The sequence below is a fragment of the Plectropomus leopardus genome, chromosome 17 (genome assembly GCF_026936395.1).
Source record: "Plectropomus leopardus strain MGB_pleo_1.0 chromosome 17, ASM2693639v1, whole genome shotgun sequence".
Taxonomy (NCBI): domain Eukaryota; kingdom Metazoa; phylum Chordata; class Actinopteri; order Perciformes; family Serranidae; genus Plectropomus; species Plectropomus leopardus.
In genome coordinates this window covers 34,045,080-34,064,393 of record NC_142192.1, presented here as the reverse complement: position 1 = coordinate 34,064,393, position 19,314 = coordinate 34,045,080, and the positions used below count along the sequence as shown (strand labels likewise).

General features: G+C 41.3%; 2 protein-coding genes and 1 long non-coding RNA gene across 6 annotated transcripts; all 3 read left to right on the top strand.

Moving 5' to 3' along the window:
- Nucleotides 1–441: 441 nt before the first annotated feature.
- LOC121965144 (uncharacterized) lies at nucleotides 442–6,092 on the top strand. The gene is made up of 3 exons (XM_088090636.1): nucleotides 442–713; nucleotides 1,869–1,934; nucleotides 3,025–6,092. The coding sequence occupies exons 1-3, from the start codon at nucleotides 521–523 to the stop codon at nucleotides 5,337–5,339; spliced, it is 2,574 nt and encodes an 857-aa protein (XP_087946762.1). The 5' UTR covers nucleotides 442–520; the 3' UTR covers nucleotides 5,340–6,092.
- A 2,372-nt stretch (nucleotides 6,093–8,464) lies between these two features.
- LOC121938852 (uncharacterized) lies at nucleotides 8,465–12,732 on the top strand. The gene is made up of 3 exons (XM_088090653.1): nucleotides 8,465–8,770; nucleotides 8,891–9,028; nucleotides 10,884–12,732. The coding sequence occupies exons 1-3, from the start codon at nucleotides 8,578–8,580 to the stop codon at nucleotides 12,557–12,559; spliced, it is 2,007 nt and encodes a 668-aa protein (XP_087946779.1). The 5' UTR covers nucleotides 8,465–8,577; the 3' UTR covers nucleotides 12,560–12,732.
- A 371-nt stretch (nucleotides 12,733–13,103) lies between these two features.
- LOC148186750 (uncharacterized) lies at nucleotides 13,104–18,703 on the top strand. Of its 4 annotated transcripts, none has more exons than XR_015779524.1 (3): nucleotides 13,104–13,382; nucleotides 15,470–16,570; nucleotides 17,163–18,703. It is a non-coding gene; the product is annotated as an uncharacterized LOC148186750 (long non-coding RNA). The 4 variants fall into 4 exon arrangements; XR_015779523.1 differs by having other exon boundaries at nucleotides 13,104–15,582; nucleotides 15,665–16,570; XR_015779522.1 differs by having other exon boundaries at nucleotides 13,104–15,765; nucleotides 16,347–16,570.
- Nucleotides 18,704–19,314: the final 611 nt, after the last annotated feature.

Below are 19,314 nucleotides of genomic sequence, written 5' to 3'. Positions count from 1 at the left end.
GATTGACTGATTAATTTATGTATGTATATATATATATATAAACAAAAGCCAAACATTTTTAATGTTTAAAAAAAATCAACTTTTTTTAAAGACAGAAATTCTTGGAAGGCATGTTTTCTTTAAAAATCGGCAGAAGAAGTAATACAACAAACAAAATATGGTTATTTAAAATTGTATGCCCCTTGCCAAAGACAAAAAAAACCCCAAAACCTCCCTCCCCCTTATTGCACAAACTCCTCCCTTCTCACAAATAGTTCCCGTATTTGGAAGCTGTGTTAAGAATATTTTGACCATGAATCTTCCAGTTTTTATAAATGTCATTCTTGTAGCTCTGGATTATAATAGTTTTATCTTCCTGCAGTGAGTAAGCCTTCTGGGCTTTTATTGTGAAGGTGAGCAGCTGCTGTGCCCCGGAAGCAGTATTCTCTCCTGTGTGAAACTGAGCGCAGTTTGACGAAGATGGCGTCGGGCAGAGCCGTCTGTTAGCAGAGAGTCTTTGTTGTGTTGATAAAGTGTGAAAATGTGTAAAGTCCAAATGCTGAGAGCGTTGGTGAAGCAGCGACTAACTGCGGCTGCTGAAGAGATATTTGGGCTGTTTGAAAGAACGATAGCAGAGTACGAGGAGGAACTTTCTCGATCAAAAGAGGAGAACGAGCGACAACGGAAACTACTGGACGCTGTTTTCAACCCTCAGCTCCGGTTACACAGAGCAGGTCTGTTGGAGCAGCTTTAAGCTTCAGATATTCTTTATAATTGTCTAAAATGACCGTTAAACGTGTCTGGGTTTTGTGTGAATCTGGATTTATGTCTCGTGATCGGTTCTTTCCTGACTCGATCAGCTGACAGAGACCACAGACTCGTTTCCGGGTAAAGCAAAAACTCTGATTTCACACATAATACACATAATAATTATTATGAAATAGACAAAACATGTGAACAAACATGAACTATGTGGTGCTGAAATGAGGAGGTTTGAGGTAGACCAGGTTACCCAAAAAGATGGAGGACATGACAGCTCCCGAAACTGGAAACATCTGGATCGCCCCCTGCTGGCTGTACGGGTCAGATTAAAGTCCATAAGTCACAATTAATTTTAAAAAAGAAAAGAAAAAAAAAAAAACAGAGATAGAGCTCTCATTTTTATTTCCTAAATTCGCAACATGTTGTTTATTATGAGGATGCCCATCAGCTGACACCTAGGAGACAAGCTGTTCTTCCTGGGGTCCAAGACAACAACATAACAGAGACAAATAGTAATAAAAGTTAATAATAATAATAATAATAATAATAATAATAATAGTAGTATTCAATAAAATAAATGAAGAAATAAGTAAACAAATAAAATAATAGTAATGACAATACAAAAATACAATTATATGACCATAGTTTTTTATCACCTTTGTGTTGTGTTTCACTGTGGTCCCTATCATCTGAAATGTCCTGACCAGTCAGATTGTTTTACAGGAAACGTGTTCACAGTATTAGAATAGAAGAACTTCAGCAGGTTAAAGTGTCGGGTAAAAGTGCGACTTTCCTTTCCACTCAGCAGGCCCTGAACTCTGTTGGGCAGAAAAATATGAGATTTACAATATTAATCTTTTGGTGTTTTTACATCAGGCTTACTTCTTACTTTTTAGATGTTTTAATGCATTGTACAAGTTCAAGTATTCTTTGTTTGTATCTAAATAAATAGATTGAGAAATAAATATATATTCTCATTACAACTTTGCTTAGGCAACAAATCCACAGTGGCCTAAAACTTTAGCACAGTACTGTTCAGTCTAAGGTTAAAAGGACATTAATAATCATTTCTTTAATTGTGCCTGCTTAGCCAGTTTCGCTCATGTTCAATTGTTGTTGCTGGGCAGGTTTGATGACGACCAGTTTGTCAACCTCGCAGACCACCTGCACGTCACTAAACCGCCTCCATCATGGTGAGTACAGTTTGGTTATTATTCTTTGTCATGATTGTATTTCTTTTGTTATTTACGACATCTATCGCTCGTCTGTCCGTCCTGGAAGAGGGATCCCTCATCATCCTCTGCCGCTCTTCCTGAGGTTTCTTCCTTTTATCCCCCGTTACAGGGGTTCTTTTTCCGGAGTTTCTCCTTAGGTGATGTGAGGGTCTGAGGGTCGCTGTAAAGCCCTCTGAGGCAAACCCTGTGTTCTGAAAATGGGCTTTGTAAATAAACTTGAATTCAATCGAATTAAATTAGTACACTACAGACCGTATATACTAATAGATTATTGACCTTAATTTTACTAGACACTATTTGATCAAATGTAAATAAATATTTGCTAAAAAGACCGTAGGCCAACTTCAGTTGGTGGCCAACAGTTGACAAACCAAATCTATGACATTATGCTTCCCATTTACTTCTTCAAGCATAATGGAAACGAGTTTCAGCACTTAGAGCATGACATAGCACATGTATCATTATTATTATATTACAAAAAAAGGAAAAATTAAAGAACTGATAGTGTTAGAGCTAATCAGTGCTACAGTCTTTAATAATTTAGCCACAGGGTCCAAATACTATTGACTTACAGCACCGATCCTGCAGTACAACTATCCCCAAATAAAAGTAAGTTGTTGGTCGGTGCAGAGGGAAGTAAGTGATAAGCAACGGTAAGAACATTGTTGGTTGGTGCAGTGGTAAGTAAGCTTTTGGATGGTGCCATTGTATCTATTTTGTCAAATGGAGGCAACTTGGTCTGACTTTGAAAAACCCTGATGAACAGAGCTGGTTTATGACATCACCTCCTGTCTCGCCTCTGTTCACCAGCGTCTGTATTTAACCCAATCTGTCATTCAGCATTTCTTTCATCTGTCTTTCAGAGTAAATGGAAAGTGTTTCTGTTGTCTGTCTTTTCGGTTTGAGTTCTTGTTGTGGACATTAGTGTGTATACATAATATTGTCAGTGCAGTACAGAGTGCCATCCTGTTCCTGTATCAAACAGAAAGGAAGACGCACACTGTTACAATCACGGTTTTCCTTAATGTGTGTTTCCTGCCTCCTGCAGATGTCCAGCAGCTGTTGGTGGTTGAAGACAAAGTCCCCCCCTCCAGTGTGGACCAGGAGGACCCAGAGCCCCCACACATTAAAGAGGAGCAGGAGGAGCTGTGGAGCAGTCAGGAGGGAGAGCAGCTTCAAGGTCTGGAGGAGGCTGATATCACCAAGTTCCCATTCACTCCTGTCCCTGTGAAGAGTGAAGATGATGAAGAGAAACCTCAGTCCTCACAGCTTCATCAAAGACTAACTGAACAGATGGAAACAGAAGCTGATGGAGAGGACTGTGGAGGACCAGAACCAGACAGGGACTCACACCCAGATACACATTTACAACCAGACACTGAGGACAAGACTGGAGGGGTTTCAGTAGCCGAGATTGAAGTCAGTATTGATGATTGGGAAGAGAGCAGAGAACCTCAGTCAGGTTTAAACTCTTACAAGAGAAATGATGTCCCACTCAGTCCCATGACATGTATTTTTGGAGAACCCCCATTTAGCTGTTCTGAGACTTCAGACTCTTCTGAACCTGAGATTGATGACAGTGATGATTGGAAGGAGACTGAAGGACCTCAGTCAGGTTTGAACTCTCTGAAAAATTATGAAGTCCCTATTGGTGCTTCAAGACGTAGTGCTGGAGAGAAACCATTCAGCTGCGAGTGTGGAAAAAGATTTGGCACAAAGACACATCTAAAGAAACATATGAAACTTCATACAGGAGAAAAACCTTTCAGTTGCTCAGTGTGTAAGATTTACTTTACAAGGAGAGGAAGTTTGCAGACACACATGAGAATCCACACAGGAGAGAAACCATTCATTTGCTCATTTTGTTGTAAAAGTTTCACACAAGCAGGAAGTTTGAAAAGACATATGAGTATCCACACAGGAGAGAAAAGATTCAGCTGCAGTGTTTGTGACCGAAGATTCGTTTGGCTTCATCAGCTCATAAACCATCAGTGCGTTCGTCAGTCCTCACAGCTTCATCAGAGTCCAACTGAGGAGAACAGAGAGGCAGAGCCTCCAGCCAGCAGCTCAACTCAACACATGGAAACAGGAGCTGATGAAGTGGACTGTGGAGGACCAGAACCAGCCAAGACCTCAGAACCAGATACACATTTACAACGAAACACTGAGGACAAGATTGAGGGATTTCTTAAACTAAAGACTGAAGAAAGTGTTGATTTGAAGGAGCCCAGAGAGCCTCAGTCAGGTTTTAGCTCTCTGAAAAATGATCCATTCCCTGTTTGTGATTCAAGATGTTCTGCTGGAGAGAAACCATTCAGGTGCTCTGAGTGTGGGAGAGGATTTAGCACCAAGGGAAGTCTCAAGGAACACATGAGAACTCATACAGGAGAGAAACCTTTCAGCTGTTCAGTTTGTAAGAAATCTTTTACACAGGGTGGAAGTTTACAGAAACACATGAGAATTCACACAGGAGAGAAGCCTTTCAATTGCTCAGTTTGTGATAAAAAATTCCTGAACAAGGCACATCTGAAGACACACATGATAACTCATACAGGAGAGAAACCTTTCAGCTGTTCACTGTGTGGTAAAGCTTTTATTGAAAATGGAAATCTGAAGAAACACATGAGAACTCATACAGGAGAGAAACCATTCAGCTGTTCATTCTGTAATAAATCTTTTACACAGAATGGAAGCTTACAGACACACATGAGAATTCACACAGGAGAGAAACCTTTTAGCTGCTCAGTTTGTGATCAAAGATTTTTGAGCAAGGCACATCTGAAGACACATATGATAAGTCATACAGGAGAAAGACCTTTCAGCTGTTCAGTATGTGGTAAAGGTTTCAATGACAATGGAAATCTGAAGAAACACATGAGAACTCACTCAGGAGAAAAACCTTTCAGCTGCTCAATTTGTGATCAAAGATTTTTGCAAAAAACAGATCTAAAGAGACATATGATAACTCACACAGGAGAGAAATTCTTCAGTTGCTCAGTTTGTAATCAAAGCTTTTTGCAAAAACCAAATCTGAAGAGACACATGATAACGCATACAGGAGAGAAACCTTTCATGTGCACATTTTGTGGTAAAAGATTTATACAGAAGGTTCATCTGACACACCACATGGTGCGTCACACAGGTGAAAAGAGATTTAGGTGCATGGTTTGTGACCAAAGATTCACTTGGCTTTATCAGCTCAGAAACCATCAGTGTGTCGGTCATCAGTCCTCACAGCCTCATCAAAAACAAACTGAAGAGAACAGAGAGGTGGAGCCTCCAGCCAGGAACCAGCATCCAGAGACACATTTACCACCAGTTACTGATGACAAGACTGGAGACTCTTCAACTAAACTGAACTGATGAGAAAAACAACAACAAATGCATCTTATATCAGTAACAGTATAGATATAGCGGAAACCCCAGTGGCTTCAAATGTTAAGTACTTCAGTGGTTGCATGAGTATGTTAGAAATGGAAAACAGCATTATCCAATCGAAAGTGTTCTTATAAAGCAAACATCTTGTGGTGGATTCCACAAGGGTTAATCCTTGGCCCCCTTCTTTTTATTCATTATATAAATGACCTAGCCTCTATCTTGCCAATATCTTGCACACCCCTAAAGTTGCATTAATATGAGTGTTTTGACCACAGATAACAGTGCTGGGCTAACCCATGACAAAAGTCATTATTTAACTTTAGCTACAGTAGCTGTATAGTCGACTCATGTAATGCTATTGCAAAGTTAGGAAGTGAACGAGACTGACTTGCAGAGATTTCATTAGAATGGAATGACACAATGTGATGTGACGCTACTATCAACGCGACAAAAGTCTGTCTTTTCTTATTGTTTGGTTGAGATACAGCTAAGATTAATACTGTTGTTATAAAACTTGTACAGAAAATACTGACCGCAGTTGAGATTTTTTTTTTGTTTTTTGTATACATAGTTGCTAAAATGCTGCTGATCTGCATCAAGATTATTCTGTCTCTTCATTGTTTTGTTTATCAAAATAATTTTGACTATAATGTTTTGAATCTGCTTCAGCTTTGTGAAATGTGCTGTTTGTTAAGTGTTTGTCATGTTCTGACAACAAAAAAATAGTTTTAACCACAATTATCCATCTGGTTTCTTCAACTTTCACTCATGACCAAAAGTCAACCTTACTCATGAACTCCCAGCTGAGTGCCATTGTATTGGAGTTCTCACTGGGGAACGAGATAATTGGTTAATTGCGACTACAAGTCGCTGAAAGGTCCCTGACTGTTGTTTGTGTTTCTGTACCAAACAGCTGTTTGAAGTACCTGGCCCTCCTGGACTTTCTGGGGGTGCTCTTGAAGCAAATTTGCAAATCGTAGGATCGTGAAGGGATGTCCCACCTTGCTCTGCCTCTTATCGGCTTATCCTAACCCTAAGAAATCCCATTCCCCTTGCCTAAACCTAACCAATCCAACCACCAAAGGCAACAAGTAGTAACCAATCACAGGAAGCGTAAGTTGGGTCATTCCTCCACCATTACCAGATTCATAAATCTGCGTCCTGAAAGGGGTACCAACTGGGGCCTCAGTAATTCTACTAGAGGAATTCAATGCTCATGTACATAACGATGGTGAAACCTGAAGGGACATGATTGAGAGGAATGGCCTGCCGAACACCATGTTCAAGCACAGGGAGGTTCGTCAGTGTACTTGGTACTAGAACACCAGGCCAAAGATAAGCTCTACGTTATGGCTGTATCATCAGATCAGCTGCCATATGTCTTCATCTGAACACCACCTGGTGGTGAGTTGGATCAGGTGGCAGGGGGGTTGGGGGACAGACTCAGTAAATCCAAACGTGTAGTGAGGGTGAACTGGGAATGTCTGACTGAAGACCCTCTACACCAGGTCTTCAACTAACACCTTTGATGTTTTTTCATGCATCCGGGGGGAGGTAGGGACACAGATTCCATGTGGTCCATGTTCAAGGCCTTCATTGTGGAGGCAGCTGCCAGAAGTTGTGGTCAAAAGGCCATTGGTGCCTGTTGAGACAGCAACCCGAGGATCTGCTGGTGGGTAGGAGCAGTGAAGAAGGCCATCAGGCTGAAGAAGGACGCCTTTCGAGCTTGGTTGGCCGAGAAGTATCCTAAAGCAGTAGGCAGGTAGCAATTGACCAGGGCAGCTGCAGCTGAGGCAGTTTCCAAAGCAAAAATCCAGGTATGGGAGGAGTTCAGGGAGTCTGTGGAGAAGGACTTCTAGTCATTCTTAGTGAAGTTCTTGGAAACTTTATGACATATCCAGTAAGGGAAAGCAGGTCTTGTCACAGGCTGTGTTCATCAGGGCAGGAGGAGGACTGCTGACCTGGACTGAACCCAGCCATCACATCCTCCGGAAGAGGCATATTCTGAGGACTGTTGGGAACCCTCGTCAATATACCTGGCAGAGGTTGCTGAGGTAGTCAAAAAGCTCCCTGGCAGTAAGGCGCCAGGTCTGGAGGGGTCTGACATCTTTTAAAGTTACAAGAAAAGAGTTTTCTTGGAGGGACTTTACTAAAGTTAGTCTCTTAACGTCACAATACTTATAAATCTTGTAATATGTTTTCCCGCATGATTATAACCATTTATGAAGAGTATTATAAAGTCTTAGAAACGCGCGTCTCTCTTCAGACTGAGTTGGTTGAATCAGTAAAAAGCAGCAAGTGTTTCTCAGACTGAAAGGACTTAATAAAGGCGACACAAGAACTGAAAGCTGTTTCATTCATTCCTGATCTGTTATTTTTTCTCTGCTCCTTGAAAAGGGATCACACCGTAGTGTGCTACAACACGAAGGATATTTTACCATTGATTTGGACCTTGTTTCCAAGCTCAAAAATTAACCATCACGCTCAATGAATGTGATTTTTTTTTTTTTTTAAAAGTCTATTTTAGGAATTTATCTAACTGTGGAAGTTTTTCAGATTAAGATTTAAACACTTCTGGACTTTTATTTTATTCTTTCACTTGTGGTGGTGCTGGTTAGTTTGTGCAAAAGCTTTATTTTTTTCAAAATTTTAAATTAGACGCAGATCAAAGTGATATTGATGAAAATGTTGGCAACTTTTAAAGAATACATTTCTTCAGATAATTTGGATGGCATGTTTTCTTTAGAATTTGCTTGTCTTCCACAAAACAAAAACAAAAGTCAAATATTTTGAAAGTATAGAAAAACAATCAATTTTTGTAAACTCTTGAAAGGCATGTTATCTTTAAAACAGGAGGAAGAAGTTATACAAAATATGGTAATTTAAAATTGTATGCCTTGCCAAAGACAAAAAAATACCCCCCTTTTTTTGCACAAACTCCTCCCTTCTCACAAATAGTTCCCTTATTTGGAAGCTGTGTTAAGAATATTTTGACCATGAATCTTCAAGTTTAATAAATGTCATTCTTAGAATTGTGTATTATAATTCTTTTATTTCCCTGCAGTCAGTAACCCTTGTGGGCTTTTATTGTGAAGGCGAGCAGCTGCTGTGCCCCGGAAGCAGTATTGTCTCCTGTGTGAAACTGAGCGCAGTTTGACGAAGATGGCGTCGGGCAGAGCCGTCTGTTAGCAGAGAGTCTTTGTTGTGTTGATAAAGTGTGAAAATGTGTAAAGTCCAAATGCTGAGAGCGTTGGTGAAGCAGCGACTAACTGCGGCTGCTGAAGAGATATTTGGGCTGTTTGAAAGAACGATAGCAGAGTACGAGGAGGAACTTTCTCGATCAAAAGAGGAGAACGAGCGACAACGGAAACTACTGGACGCTGTTTTCAACCCTCAGCTCCGGTTACACAGAGCAGGTCTGTTTACCTGAGGGACTGTTCTCTATTTATCACAGCGGGGCTGTTTACCTGAGGGACTGTTCTCTATTGATCACAGCGGGGCTGTTGAACTGAGGGACTGTTTTTTGTTTTTCACAGGTGAAGAGATATTTGGGCTGTTTGAAAGAACGATAGCAGAGTACGAGGAGGAACTTTCTCGATCAAAAGAGGAGAACGAGCGACAACGGAAACTACTGGACGCTGTTTTCAACCCTCAGCTCCGGTTACACAGAGCAGGTCTGTTTACCTGAGGGACTGTTCTCTATTTATCACAGCGGGGCTGTTTACCTGAGGGACTGTTCCCTATTTAAACTGTTCTCGATACTGCGCTTTCCTCCGACACGCACAGCTCATGTGTTGAGTCTCTTTTGGGCTGCTGAGCATGGTGACGTTTTGCAGCATGAATGAAACAAAGAAAAAAAGAGATAAAACAGTCAGAAAAAACAGTCAGGTGATGTACTGCACTGTGTTGCTGTGAACTGAGGATCATTATTGTTGTAATTAAAAAGCAAAAACTGTGTGCACACAATAACTGTGGTGCACAGCCTGCACCTCTGTGTCCTGTGTTTTACTGAACATCCCACATGCAGCAGGTGGTTAGAGAGTAATTCTGAAAATGTACAGAAATAGTTTTTGTTATTAAGAAACGTGCCTGAATACAGACTGTGTGTCAGCTGTCTGAGCATTTGGATATCAGAGTTCAGCTCAGACGTTCAGTCACAGAGGAGACACACAGTCAAACGTTCAGCGCAGTCACAGAGGAGACACACAGTCAAACGTTCAGCGCAGTCACAGAGGAGACAAACAGTCAAACGTTTATCGTAGTCACAGAGGAGACAAACAGTCAAACGTTCAGCGCAGTCACAGAGGAGACAAACAGTCAAATGTTTATCGTAGTCACAGAGGAGACAAACAGTCAAACGTTCAGCGCAGTCACAGAGGAGACACACAGTCAAACGTTCAGCGCAGTCACAGAGGAGACACACAGTCAAACGTTCAGCGCAGTCACAGAGGAGACAAACAGTCAAACGTTTATCGTAGTCACAGAGGAGACAAACAGTCAAACGTTCAGCGCAGTCACAGAGGAGACAAACAGTCAAACGTTTATTGTAGTCACAGAGGAGACAAACAGTCAAACGTTCAGCGCAGTCACAGAGGAGACAAACAGTCAAACGTTCAGCGCAGTCACAGAGGAGACAAACAGTCAAACGTTTATCGTAGTCACAGAGGAGACAAACAGTCAAACGTTTATCGTAGTCACAGAGGAGACAAACAGTCAAACGTTTATTGTAGTCACAGAGGAGACAAACAGTCAAACGTTTATTGTAGTCACAGAGGAGACAAACAGTCAAACGTTCAGCGCAGTCACAGAGGAGACAAACAGTCAAACGTTCAGCGCAGTCACAGAGGAGACAAACAGTCAAACGTTTATCGTAGTCACAGAGGAGACAAACAGTCAAACGTTTATCGTAGTCACAGAGGAGACAAACAGTCAAACGTTTATTGTAGTCACAGAGGAGACAAACAGTCAAACGTTCAGCGTAGTCACACAGGAGACAAACAGTCAAACGTTCAGCGCAGTCACAGAGGAGACAAACAGTCAAACGTTTATTGTAGTCACAGAGGAGACAAACAGTCAAACGTTCAGCGCAGTCACACAGGAGACAAACAGTCAAACGTTTATCGTAGTCACAGAGGAGACAAACAGTCAAACGTTCATCGTAGTCACAGAGGAGACAAACAGTCAAACGTTTATCGTAGTCACAGAGGAGACAAACAGTCAAACGTTTATCGTAGTCACAGGGACAGAAGAAAGAATAAAGAATAAGAATAAGTATGTTACAAGGTATACTTCCTGGTTCCAATAGGTGGCTAGTGAGTATCATCAGTAATTCACATGTGTTCAAGGCCTCAGCCTGATCACACGTGAAATTTGGGTCCAATCAGCAAAGACAAGTTGAAACAACATTCTGTTTGGCGTCTGTTTGTTTAATGTTCAGTGATCTCTAGGAGTTCAACAAGGAGTTTTGGTGCTGTGATTTAAACTATCGAAAACATTTTTCTCTAGTGTCAATGTGTGTGTCTCCTGCAGATGTCCAGCAGCTGTTGGTGGTTAAAGAAGAGGTTCCTCCCTCCAGAGTGGACCAGGAGGACCCAAACATTAAAGACGACCAGGAGGACCCAGAGCCCCCAAACATTAAAAAGGAGCAGGAGGACCCAGAGCCCCCACACATTAAAGAGGAGCAGGAGGAGCTGTGGAGCAGTCAGGAGGGAGAGCAGCTTCAAGGTCTGGAGGAGGCTGATATCACCAAGTTCCCATTCACTCCTGTCCCTGTGAAGAGTGAAGATGATGAAGAGAAACCTCAGTCCTCACAGCTTCATCAAAGACTAACTGAACAGATGGAAACAGAAGCTGATGGAGAGGACTGTGGAGGACCAGAACCAGACAGGAACTCACATCCAGATACACATTTACAACCAGAGACTGAGGACAAGACTGGAGACTCTTCTGAACCTGAGACTGAGGACAGTGATGATTGGAGGGAGACCAGAGAACCTCAGTCAGGTTTAAACTCTCTGAAAAATGATCAAGTCAAGGAGAAACCATTCAGCTGCTCTGAGTGTGGGAAAAGATATGTCTTCAAGAGAAGTCTGAAGAGACACATGAGAACTCATACAGGAGAGAAACCTGTAATTTGTTCAGTTTGTGGCAAAAGTTTCAGCAATAATAGAAATCTGAAGGTACACAGGAGAACTCATACAACAGAGAAAACATTTACGTGCTCAGTGTGTGGCAAAGCTTTCAGCATAAATGCAAGATTGAAGATACACATGAGAACTCATACAGGAGAGAGACCTTTCAAGTGTTCAGTTTGTGGCAAAGCTTTCCGTGAAAGTAGAATATTGAAGGTACATGTTAGAACTCATACAGGAGAAAAACCATTTACTTGCACAGTTTGTAATAAAGCTTTTAATTGCAGCTGGAATCTAAAGACTCACATGAGAAGTCATGAGAAACCATTCAGCTGCTCTGAGTGTGGGGGAAGATTTGGCTTCAAGAGAAATCTGAGGAGACACATGAAAACTCATACAGGAGAGAAACATTTCTGCTGCTTAATATGTAAGAAATCTTTTAGACAGAGTGAAGATTTACAGATACACATGTCGGTCCACACAGGAGAGAAACCATTTAGTTGTTCTGAGTGTGGGAAAAGATTTGGCTTTAAGTCAAAGCTAGAGAGTCACATGAGAACTCATACAGGAGAGAAACCTTTCAGTTGTTTTATTTGTGACAAAGCTTTTGGGGACAATGGAAAACTGAAGGTGCACATGAGAAGTCATACAGGAGAGGGACCTTTCAGCTGTTCACTCTGTGATAAGTCTTTCACACAGAGAGGAAGTGTGAATGCACACATGAGAATCCACACAGGAGAGAGACCCTTTAGCTGTTCTGAGTGTGGAAAAAGATTTGTTCGCAATTCTCATCTGCAACAACACATGCGAACGCATACAGGAGAGAAACCATTTAGCTGCTCTGAGTGTGGGAAATCATTTTCAGATATTCGGAAATTAAAGAAACACATGAGAATTCATACAGGAGAGAAACCATTTTGCTGCACAGTTTGTAAGAAATCTTTCACACAAAATGAACATTTAAAGTTGCACATGAAAATCCACACAGAGAAAACAGAGAGGCAGAGACTCCAGCCAGCAGCTCAACTGAAAAAACAGAAAACCTCAGTCAGGCTTAAACTCTCTGAAAAATGATGAAGTCGCTGTCAGTGATTCAAGATGTAGTGCTGGTAAGAAGCAATTTTGCTGCTTTGAGTTGCACTGAGTGGGAACTGAAGACGTACATGAGAACTCATACGGGAGAGAAACCTTTCAGCTACTCAGTTTGTTAGAAATATTTTACACACAGTGGTAGTTTATACAAACACATGAGAAAACACACAGGAGATAACAGCTTTAGCTGCAGTATTTGTGAACAAAGACTCACTTCAAATAAACTTCAAAGAAAACATCAGTGTGTCGGCCATCAGTCCTCACAGCTTCATCAGACTCAAACTGAACAGATGGAAACAGAAGCTGATGGAGAGGACTGTGGAGGACCAGAACCAGACAGGAACTCACATCCAGATACACATTTACAGCCAGAGACTGAGGACAAGACTGGAGACTCTTCTGCACCTGAGACTGAGGACAGTGATGATTGGAGGGAGACCAGAGAACCTCAGTCAGGTTTAAACTCTCTGAAAAATGATAGAGTCAGGGAGAAACCGTTCAGTAGATCAGTTTGTGGAGATTTCCCATAGAAAGAACACTTAGTTCGTCAGATGAAGTTTAATTCAGGAGGACAATTTTTCAGCTGCTTATTTTGTACGAAATGTTTCACACGATGAGCACACTGTGACACACAGGAGAACCCACACAGGAGAGAAACACCTCTGCAGCTCAGTGTGTGGGGACAATATGAACTTCAAGATTCAGCAGGACTCGCGTCTTTAGTGTGTTGTGGACAACAGCGGTTCAGACGAAACTCTGACTGCAGGAAGGGTTGAAACATTTCTGGACGTGTTTGAGCATCAGAGTAAGTTTGTCTTTTTTCTTTTAAGCCCGTAAAGTAATTTCAGTTTTTAAAAAATGTTTAATTCCAGCTAACAGTTTCCAGGAAATCATCTGTGATGTGAAGCCGAGGCTTAAGATTTCTGTGCTCACAAAAAAAAAGAAATTGGCCCTTTGGCCTCTGTGGATTGATCTGGTTTTTGACAATTGTCACTAACAATTTGTGTAACCCTTGAAAACCTGAACATTTGTTTGATTTCTTTTCTTTTTTTTTGAAAACATGGCAAAAAAGGCAATAAGAAACTTGGCAAGAGATGTCACAAAAATTGACAAAAAACCCGTGTGCTGGGATTAGAGGACATGTTTTCTTTAACAATCATCAAAAAATTTAAACAAAAAAAGGACAAAACTTTTCTTTCAAAATCACCAAATGTCTGTTTATATATATTTAGATATTTAAATGGAACACGCCCTCCAAACCTGCAGGTCCTTGATGAATTGTGGAAAGGTTTTTGAATTTTTTTCCCGTGAAAGTGTGTGGGAACCCCGACACACGTACACACACACACACACACACACACACACACACACACACACACACACACACACACACACACACACACACACACACACACACACACACACACACACACACACACTCACACACACACACTCACACACACACACACACACTCACACACTCTGTGACCTCTGCAGACTCTCACGGCGTCCTGAGCTGCGTTCAGCTGCGTTCAGGAACATGAATGAAACGCTGTCACGGTTAAATATAGAAACCATGAGAACAGCAGGACTTTCCCAGCGTGCCCTGGAGCAAGGCAGCAGCCCCCCGAGGAGGGCGTCCATCAGCTGGGAGATGCATGATGGGAAAGATTACAGGACAGTTTGACCTCTAAAGTCTAAATTTAGTTTGAGAGATCAAACCTGAGGATTTTCATGAAACTCGCTGCTGCAGCGCGAGCCAAAGAAAAACCCGTGAAACTGCTCGTCCTCGCTGACGCCGTCACGCCGCCAGGACCCGGGACCCGGGACCCGGGTCCCGGGTCCCGGGGGCCGGGGGCCGGGGGGCTTTGCTGCTGAACGGATGCTGTGAAGGTCACGAATCGCACCGTCGACTCTGACTTTAGTCTGAGCTCTGAAATACGAGTTTTTATTCAGACAGGACTCGAAGCTGTGGCTGCTGCGGCGAGGACTGTGTGTCCATGCATGTGTCCTAAATGTAGTCCAGATTGTGTATTTGTGTATTTAAATAATAATAATGAGAGCAAAGAAAATAATGAGATTGATGGGAGTTTGTGTTCAGCTGTCTTTCTGTCCTCTTTCCTGTCCTCTCTTCTGTCCTCTCTTCTGTGTCCTCTCTTCTGTGTCCTCTCTTCTCTGTCCTCTCTTCTGTCCTCTCTTCTGTGTCCTCTCTTCTCTGTCCTCTCTTCTGTCCTCTCTTCTCTGTCCTCTCTTCTGTCCTCTCTTCTCTGTCCTCTCTTCTGTCCTCTCTTCTGTCCTCTCTTCTCTGTCCTCTCTTCTGTCCTCTCTTCTCTGTCCTCTCTTCTGTCCTCTCTTCTGTCCTCTCTTCTGTGTCCTCTCTTCTCTGTCCTCTCTTCTGTCCTCTCTTCTCTGTCCTCTCTTCTGTCCTCTCTTCTCTGTCCTCTCTTCTGTCCTCTCTTCTGTCCTCTCTTCTCTGTCCTCTCTTCTGTCCTCTCTTCTCTGTCCTCTCTTCTGTCCTCTCTTCTGTCCTCTCTTCTCTGTCCTCTTCTCTGTCCTCTCTTCTCTGTCTTCTCTGTCCTCTTCTCTGTCCTCTCTTCTCTGTCCTCTTCTCTGTCTTCTCTTCTGTCGTTGAACTCTTTTGTTTCTTTGTGTTTTTTTCCTCTTCTTCTTCTCTCTGTTGTATTGTGTTGACAGGAAACGCTCCGCCGGCCTCCAGATGGTTGTTGGTGGTTTTAACAGGACGTTCACACACACACACACACCCACAGGAGAGTGTGTGTGTGTGTGTGTGTGTGTGTGTGTGTGTGTTTTCAGGTCTGAACCTGCAGGATCGTAAAGTCGTCTTTAATCTTCCACGTTTATGTGATTATTGTTTCCCACGATGCATTTCAGCACATGCACAGAAACGCTGAAGCCTGATTGGTCGGTGGCTCTGACGCCGATCTGAGCGCGTGCGGCGGCGTCACGTTGTTTTTGTGTTTTAGGTGAACTTCATAATGTAAACGGTAAGAAGAAGATCCGTTTGCACCTTTCAGCCGTGTTGGTTTCATTTATGCTTTTATTATATTTAATCATATTTTCTGACAGCTTCGTGTCTCCGTCTGACACTCGACGACGACCCGAGCGTCCTGACGACGACCCGAGCGTCCTGACGACGACCCGAGCGTCCTGACGACGACTCTGATTTGGTGATTACTGGTCTCTGGTGATGATGTCATCAGGCCCCTGTATTTCAGAAACATGTAAACGAGTGTCGATACAGCGGATGTTTGTTTGTCGTTTGTTTTTTTGATTTTTCGTTGATTGACGCGGAGAAAAGTTCATAAACACGTTTAAGGGCCGTCGGATATTAAAAATCAAACACGTATTTCTGCTTTTATGGTTTCTGCCTTCGGGCCGTTTATGTTTTTAAAACGATAAAAAAAAAAAGAAAAAAGAAAAAGGAAAAAAAAATCACAAAATTTTTTAAAAGAAAAAACATAAAAAAACAATATTGGCAAAAAAATTCAAAAGAAATGAAAAAAAAGAAAATAAAAGTCACAAAACATTTAAGAGAAAAAAAAACATTTAAGAAAAAAAAACATTTAAGAGAAAAAAAACATTTAAGAGAAAAAAAAAACATTTAAGAAAAAAAAAACATTATAGAGAAAAAAAAACATTTAAGAGAAATCTCCCCATAAATAACAAACAGTCCCTGATAACGTTGAAAACCTGAATCTCACGATCCGTCTGCACCTCACTGACAAATGTCTTCATGTATTTTTCACAGAGTTGCTGGAGGGAGATTCTGACGTCCAACACGAGGGAAGCGGTCAACGCGTCCTCCTCAACGCGTCCTCCTCAACGCGTCCTCCTAAACGTGTCCTCCTAAACGCGTCCTCCTCAACGCGTCCTCCTCAACGCGTCCTCCTCAACGCGTCCTCCTAAACGCGTCCTCCTCAACGCGTCCTCCTCAACGCGTCCTCCTCCCAGCTGGTCAAAAGTTGCTGCGTGGTCAGTGAACTTTACATTTGACATTTTTAATGATTATTTTCAGTTTTTTGTCATTCTTAAGTAATTTCTGGCCATTTTTGGGTCACGTGTTTCTAAAAGGAGTCAAACCGCTTTGCTCAGCTTTCAAAGGTTTAACTTAAACGTGATCCAGAGTCCTTGCAACATGTTTTACTTTGAAAAGTGCTTGGTACGATCAAAATAAATAAATCAGAAAAAAAAAAAATAATAATGAAAGCGGTCAGCAAAATACGTAATGAAAAAAATTGCAAATGTTTGAAAATACTCAAATTTTAAAGAGAAATTTAAAAAAAAAATCTTAAAGACAAAATTCATTAGTTCTTTCATTCCTAAATTAGTTTTTGATCATGTGATTATGGGTTTTTTAAATAAAAATTGATCCTTTCGTCCTCCTAACGCACAAAAGTGTCCTCTTCTTAACTGCTTTTAAAGTCATACGAATGAATCTCGTTTTAAAAGTTAAACAAAAAACGCAGTAAAGCGGTTAATTTCGACATACTTCATGTTTTTTGGCGGGTGGATCCTCAGACTGAGATATGTCAGTTGATCTTATTTGATCTTGTTGTATCTGAAGGAGCAGAGACGTGAGGACGCACGTGAGGACGCACGTGAGGACGCACGTGAGGACGCACGTGAGGACGCACGTGAGGACGGTCCGGGCCCTGAGCTGGTGTCGGAGCCGGATTAGTTCCCACGTTTGGTTCCCGTGAGGTTTGTTCAGATCAAACGCTGAATGTTCACCTGATGTTTTCTGAACGTTAGGATTAAACGCGGATCACAGGTCGGCTCTGCGGGACGGCGCGGGGGCGTTTTGGCGTCAGGTCGGGATGATGACGTCGAGCAGGGACTGTAATTATCTCAGATTTGGAGGATTTACCTCCCTGAGTCAGCCGTGATTTTCAGATTAAAGGTTTTGGCGGGAAGATGCAGCTCTCACAGGAAACATCCGACTGGAGCAGCTCAGGAGGTCCGAACCTGGAGGGTCTGGACCCAGAGGTCTGGACCTGGGGTCTGGACCCGGAGGTCTGGACCTGGGGTCTGGACCCGGAGGTCTGGACCTGGGGGGTCTGGACCCGGAGAACTTTAAACCGGGGGAGTCAAAGTCAAACATTTTCAGAATAAAACGCTGATCGATAAAATGCGTCTGGACCTCTGCAGGAAAAAAATACCAAATGTTTTTAAAGATGTTTTCTTTTAGAAAAAAAAACATATTTTAGAATTTTTGGCTTTTTTAAAAATGATAAAAATGATATTTTAAAAATGATATTCTCCTGGATTCTCTTTCTTTAAACATTTTGGCCAGGATTTTTTTTCTTTCTTTACAAAGTTTTTGTTTGTCCTTTTTGCTCATTTTTTTCTTCCTTTTTTAAAAATTATTTTTGGTGATTTATTTTTAAGAAAACGTGCCGTTCAAGCCTGCAGTTTCGTGGGTTTTAAAGGTGTATTTTCTTTAAAAGTAAAATGTTCTTTTATCTTTTAAGAATTTTTGACATTTGTTTTCCTTTTAATATTTTTAGTGTTTTTTTATTTACTTTTTGGCAATTTGTTTTCTTAAATTATTTTTGAAGTGATTAAAAATTTTTTTTCATATTTTTTGGATGTTTTATGTTTTTATTGTATTCTTTATTAACCTTTGGTCATTTTAAAAAATTTTTGATCTTTTTCTCAAAAATGAAAATTTAATTAAAAAAAGAAAACGCACAAAGGAGGCTCAGCCAGTGCTGACTCGATTCCTGCTGGAAACGCAGCGACGAGTCAACCGAGTCGAGTAAAAAAGAAAAATGTAATTTGTTTGAAAATGTATTTAGAAGAATGTCCCAACATGATAAATGGTTTTATTATAATGTAAAAAAAAATCACGTTAAACGAAGTATCAGCTGCTTCAAATGAAAAGTTATTTCTGATTCATTCTTTCTTAATCACAGTTAATTAGTGAATTAATTCAACATGTGGTTTAATTCTGGTGTTTCTCAGACTGTTGTTATAATTCAAACATTTTATCACTTTTTAAATATTGAATTTGCTTTTTCGTGTTTTAATGATTTTTGAAAAAAAAAGAGTAAAATTAATCGATTGAGTTTCATCACAGAAATAAACCGAAACCTCAAACCTGCAGAGCCTCCTCCGTCAGATTATTATGGGATTGATTTCCATCCTTCAATTCACTCATTTGTTAATAATAAACATGACTCAGCTGTTTCTGTCACACTGATGGACGCTGACTCGTGATTTGAACGTCCGTATTTGGTCGTGGCTGACATCACTGATGATGTCACAGCGAGGCTGTGAATAGAGACCTGGCGGTGACTCGAGTCTATTGTTTCACGTCCGGCCGCGACTCGAGAGACTAAAACAGACTTTAAAGGAGCAGACCGCACTTTTTAACCCCCAGAAGCTGAGAGGATTCCTGTCTGAGGGACTCGTGCGAGTTCATGTCGGGACTCGAGCAGACAGGAAGTAGAGAAGAGTCAGATTCGGTCAGTCTGACGCTCTGCAGCCGACTTCAGCATCACAGTGATTTTAAAGGAAACTTCTGAGCCAAACTGTCAGATTTTTGCTGATTTCCCTTTTCTTTGAAAAATTTTGGTGACTTTTTTTTTCTTCTTAAATGTCTGTTTTTTTCTAAAAAAAAAAAAAAAAATAGAAATCACCATCACCAGAAAAAATCAAAGTTTTAGAAAAAAGGAAAATCTTTTTTATTTTTCTAAATCACCAAAAGTTAAAAA

What these genes read in the sequence shown, in the direction of transcription:
- LOC121965144 (XM_088090636.1), top strand. Translation starts at nt 521, where the DNA reads ATGTGTAAAGTCCAAATGCTGAGAGCGTTGGTGAAGCAGCGACTAACT. An exon ending in GCTCCGGTTACACAGAGCAG is followed by an intron (nt 714 to 1,868) that starts GTCTGTTGGAGC and finishes GTTGCTGGGCAG; the next exon opens with GTTTGATGACGACCAGTTTG. An exon ending in ACTAAACCGCCTCCATCATG is followed by an intron (nt 1,935 to 3,024) that starts GTGAGTACAGTT and finishes TGCCTCCTGCAG; the next exon opens with ATGTCCAGCAGCTGTTGGTG.
- LOC121938852 (XM_088090653.1), top strand. Translation starts at nt 8,578, where the DNA reads ATGTGTAAAGTCCAAATGCTGAGAGCGTTGGTGAAGCAGCGACTAACT. An exon ending in GCTCCGGTTACACAGAGCAG is followed by an intron (nt 8,771 to 8,890) that starts GTCTGTTTACCT and finishes TGTTTTTCACAG; the next exon opens with GTGAAGAGATATTTGGGCTG. An exon ending in GCTCCGGTTACACAGAGCAG is followed by an intron (nt 9,029 to 10,883) that starts GTCTGTTTACCT and finishes TGTCTCCTGCAG; the next exon opens with ATGTCCAGCAGCTGTTGGTG.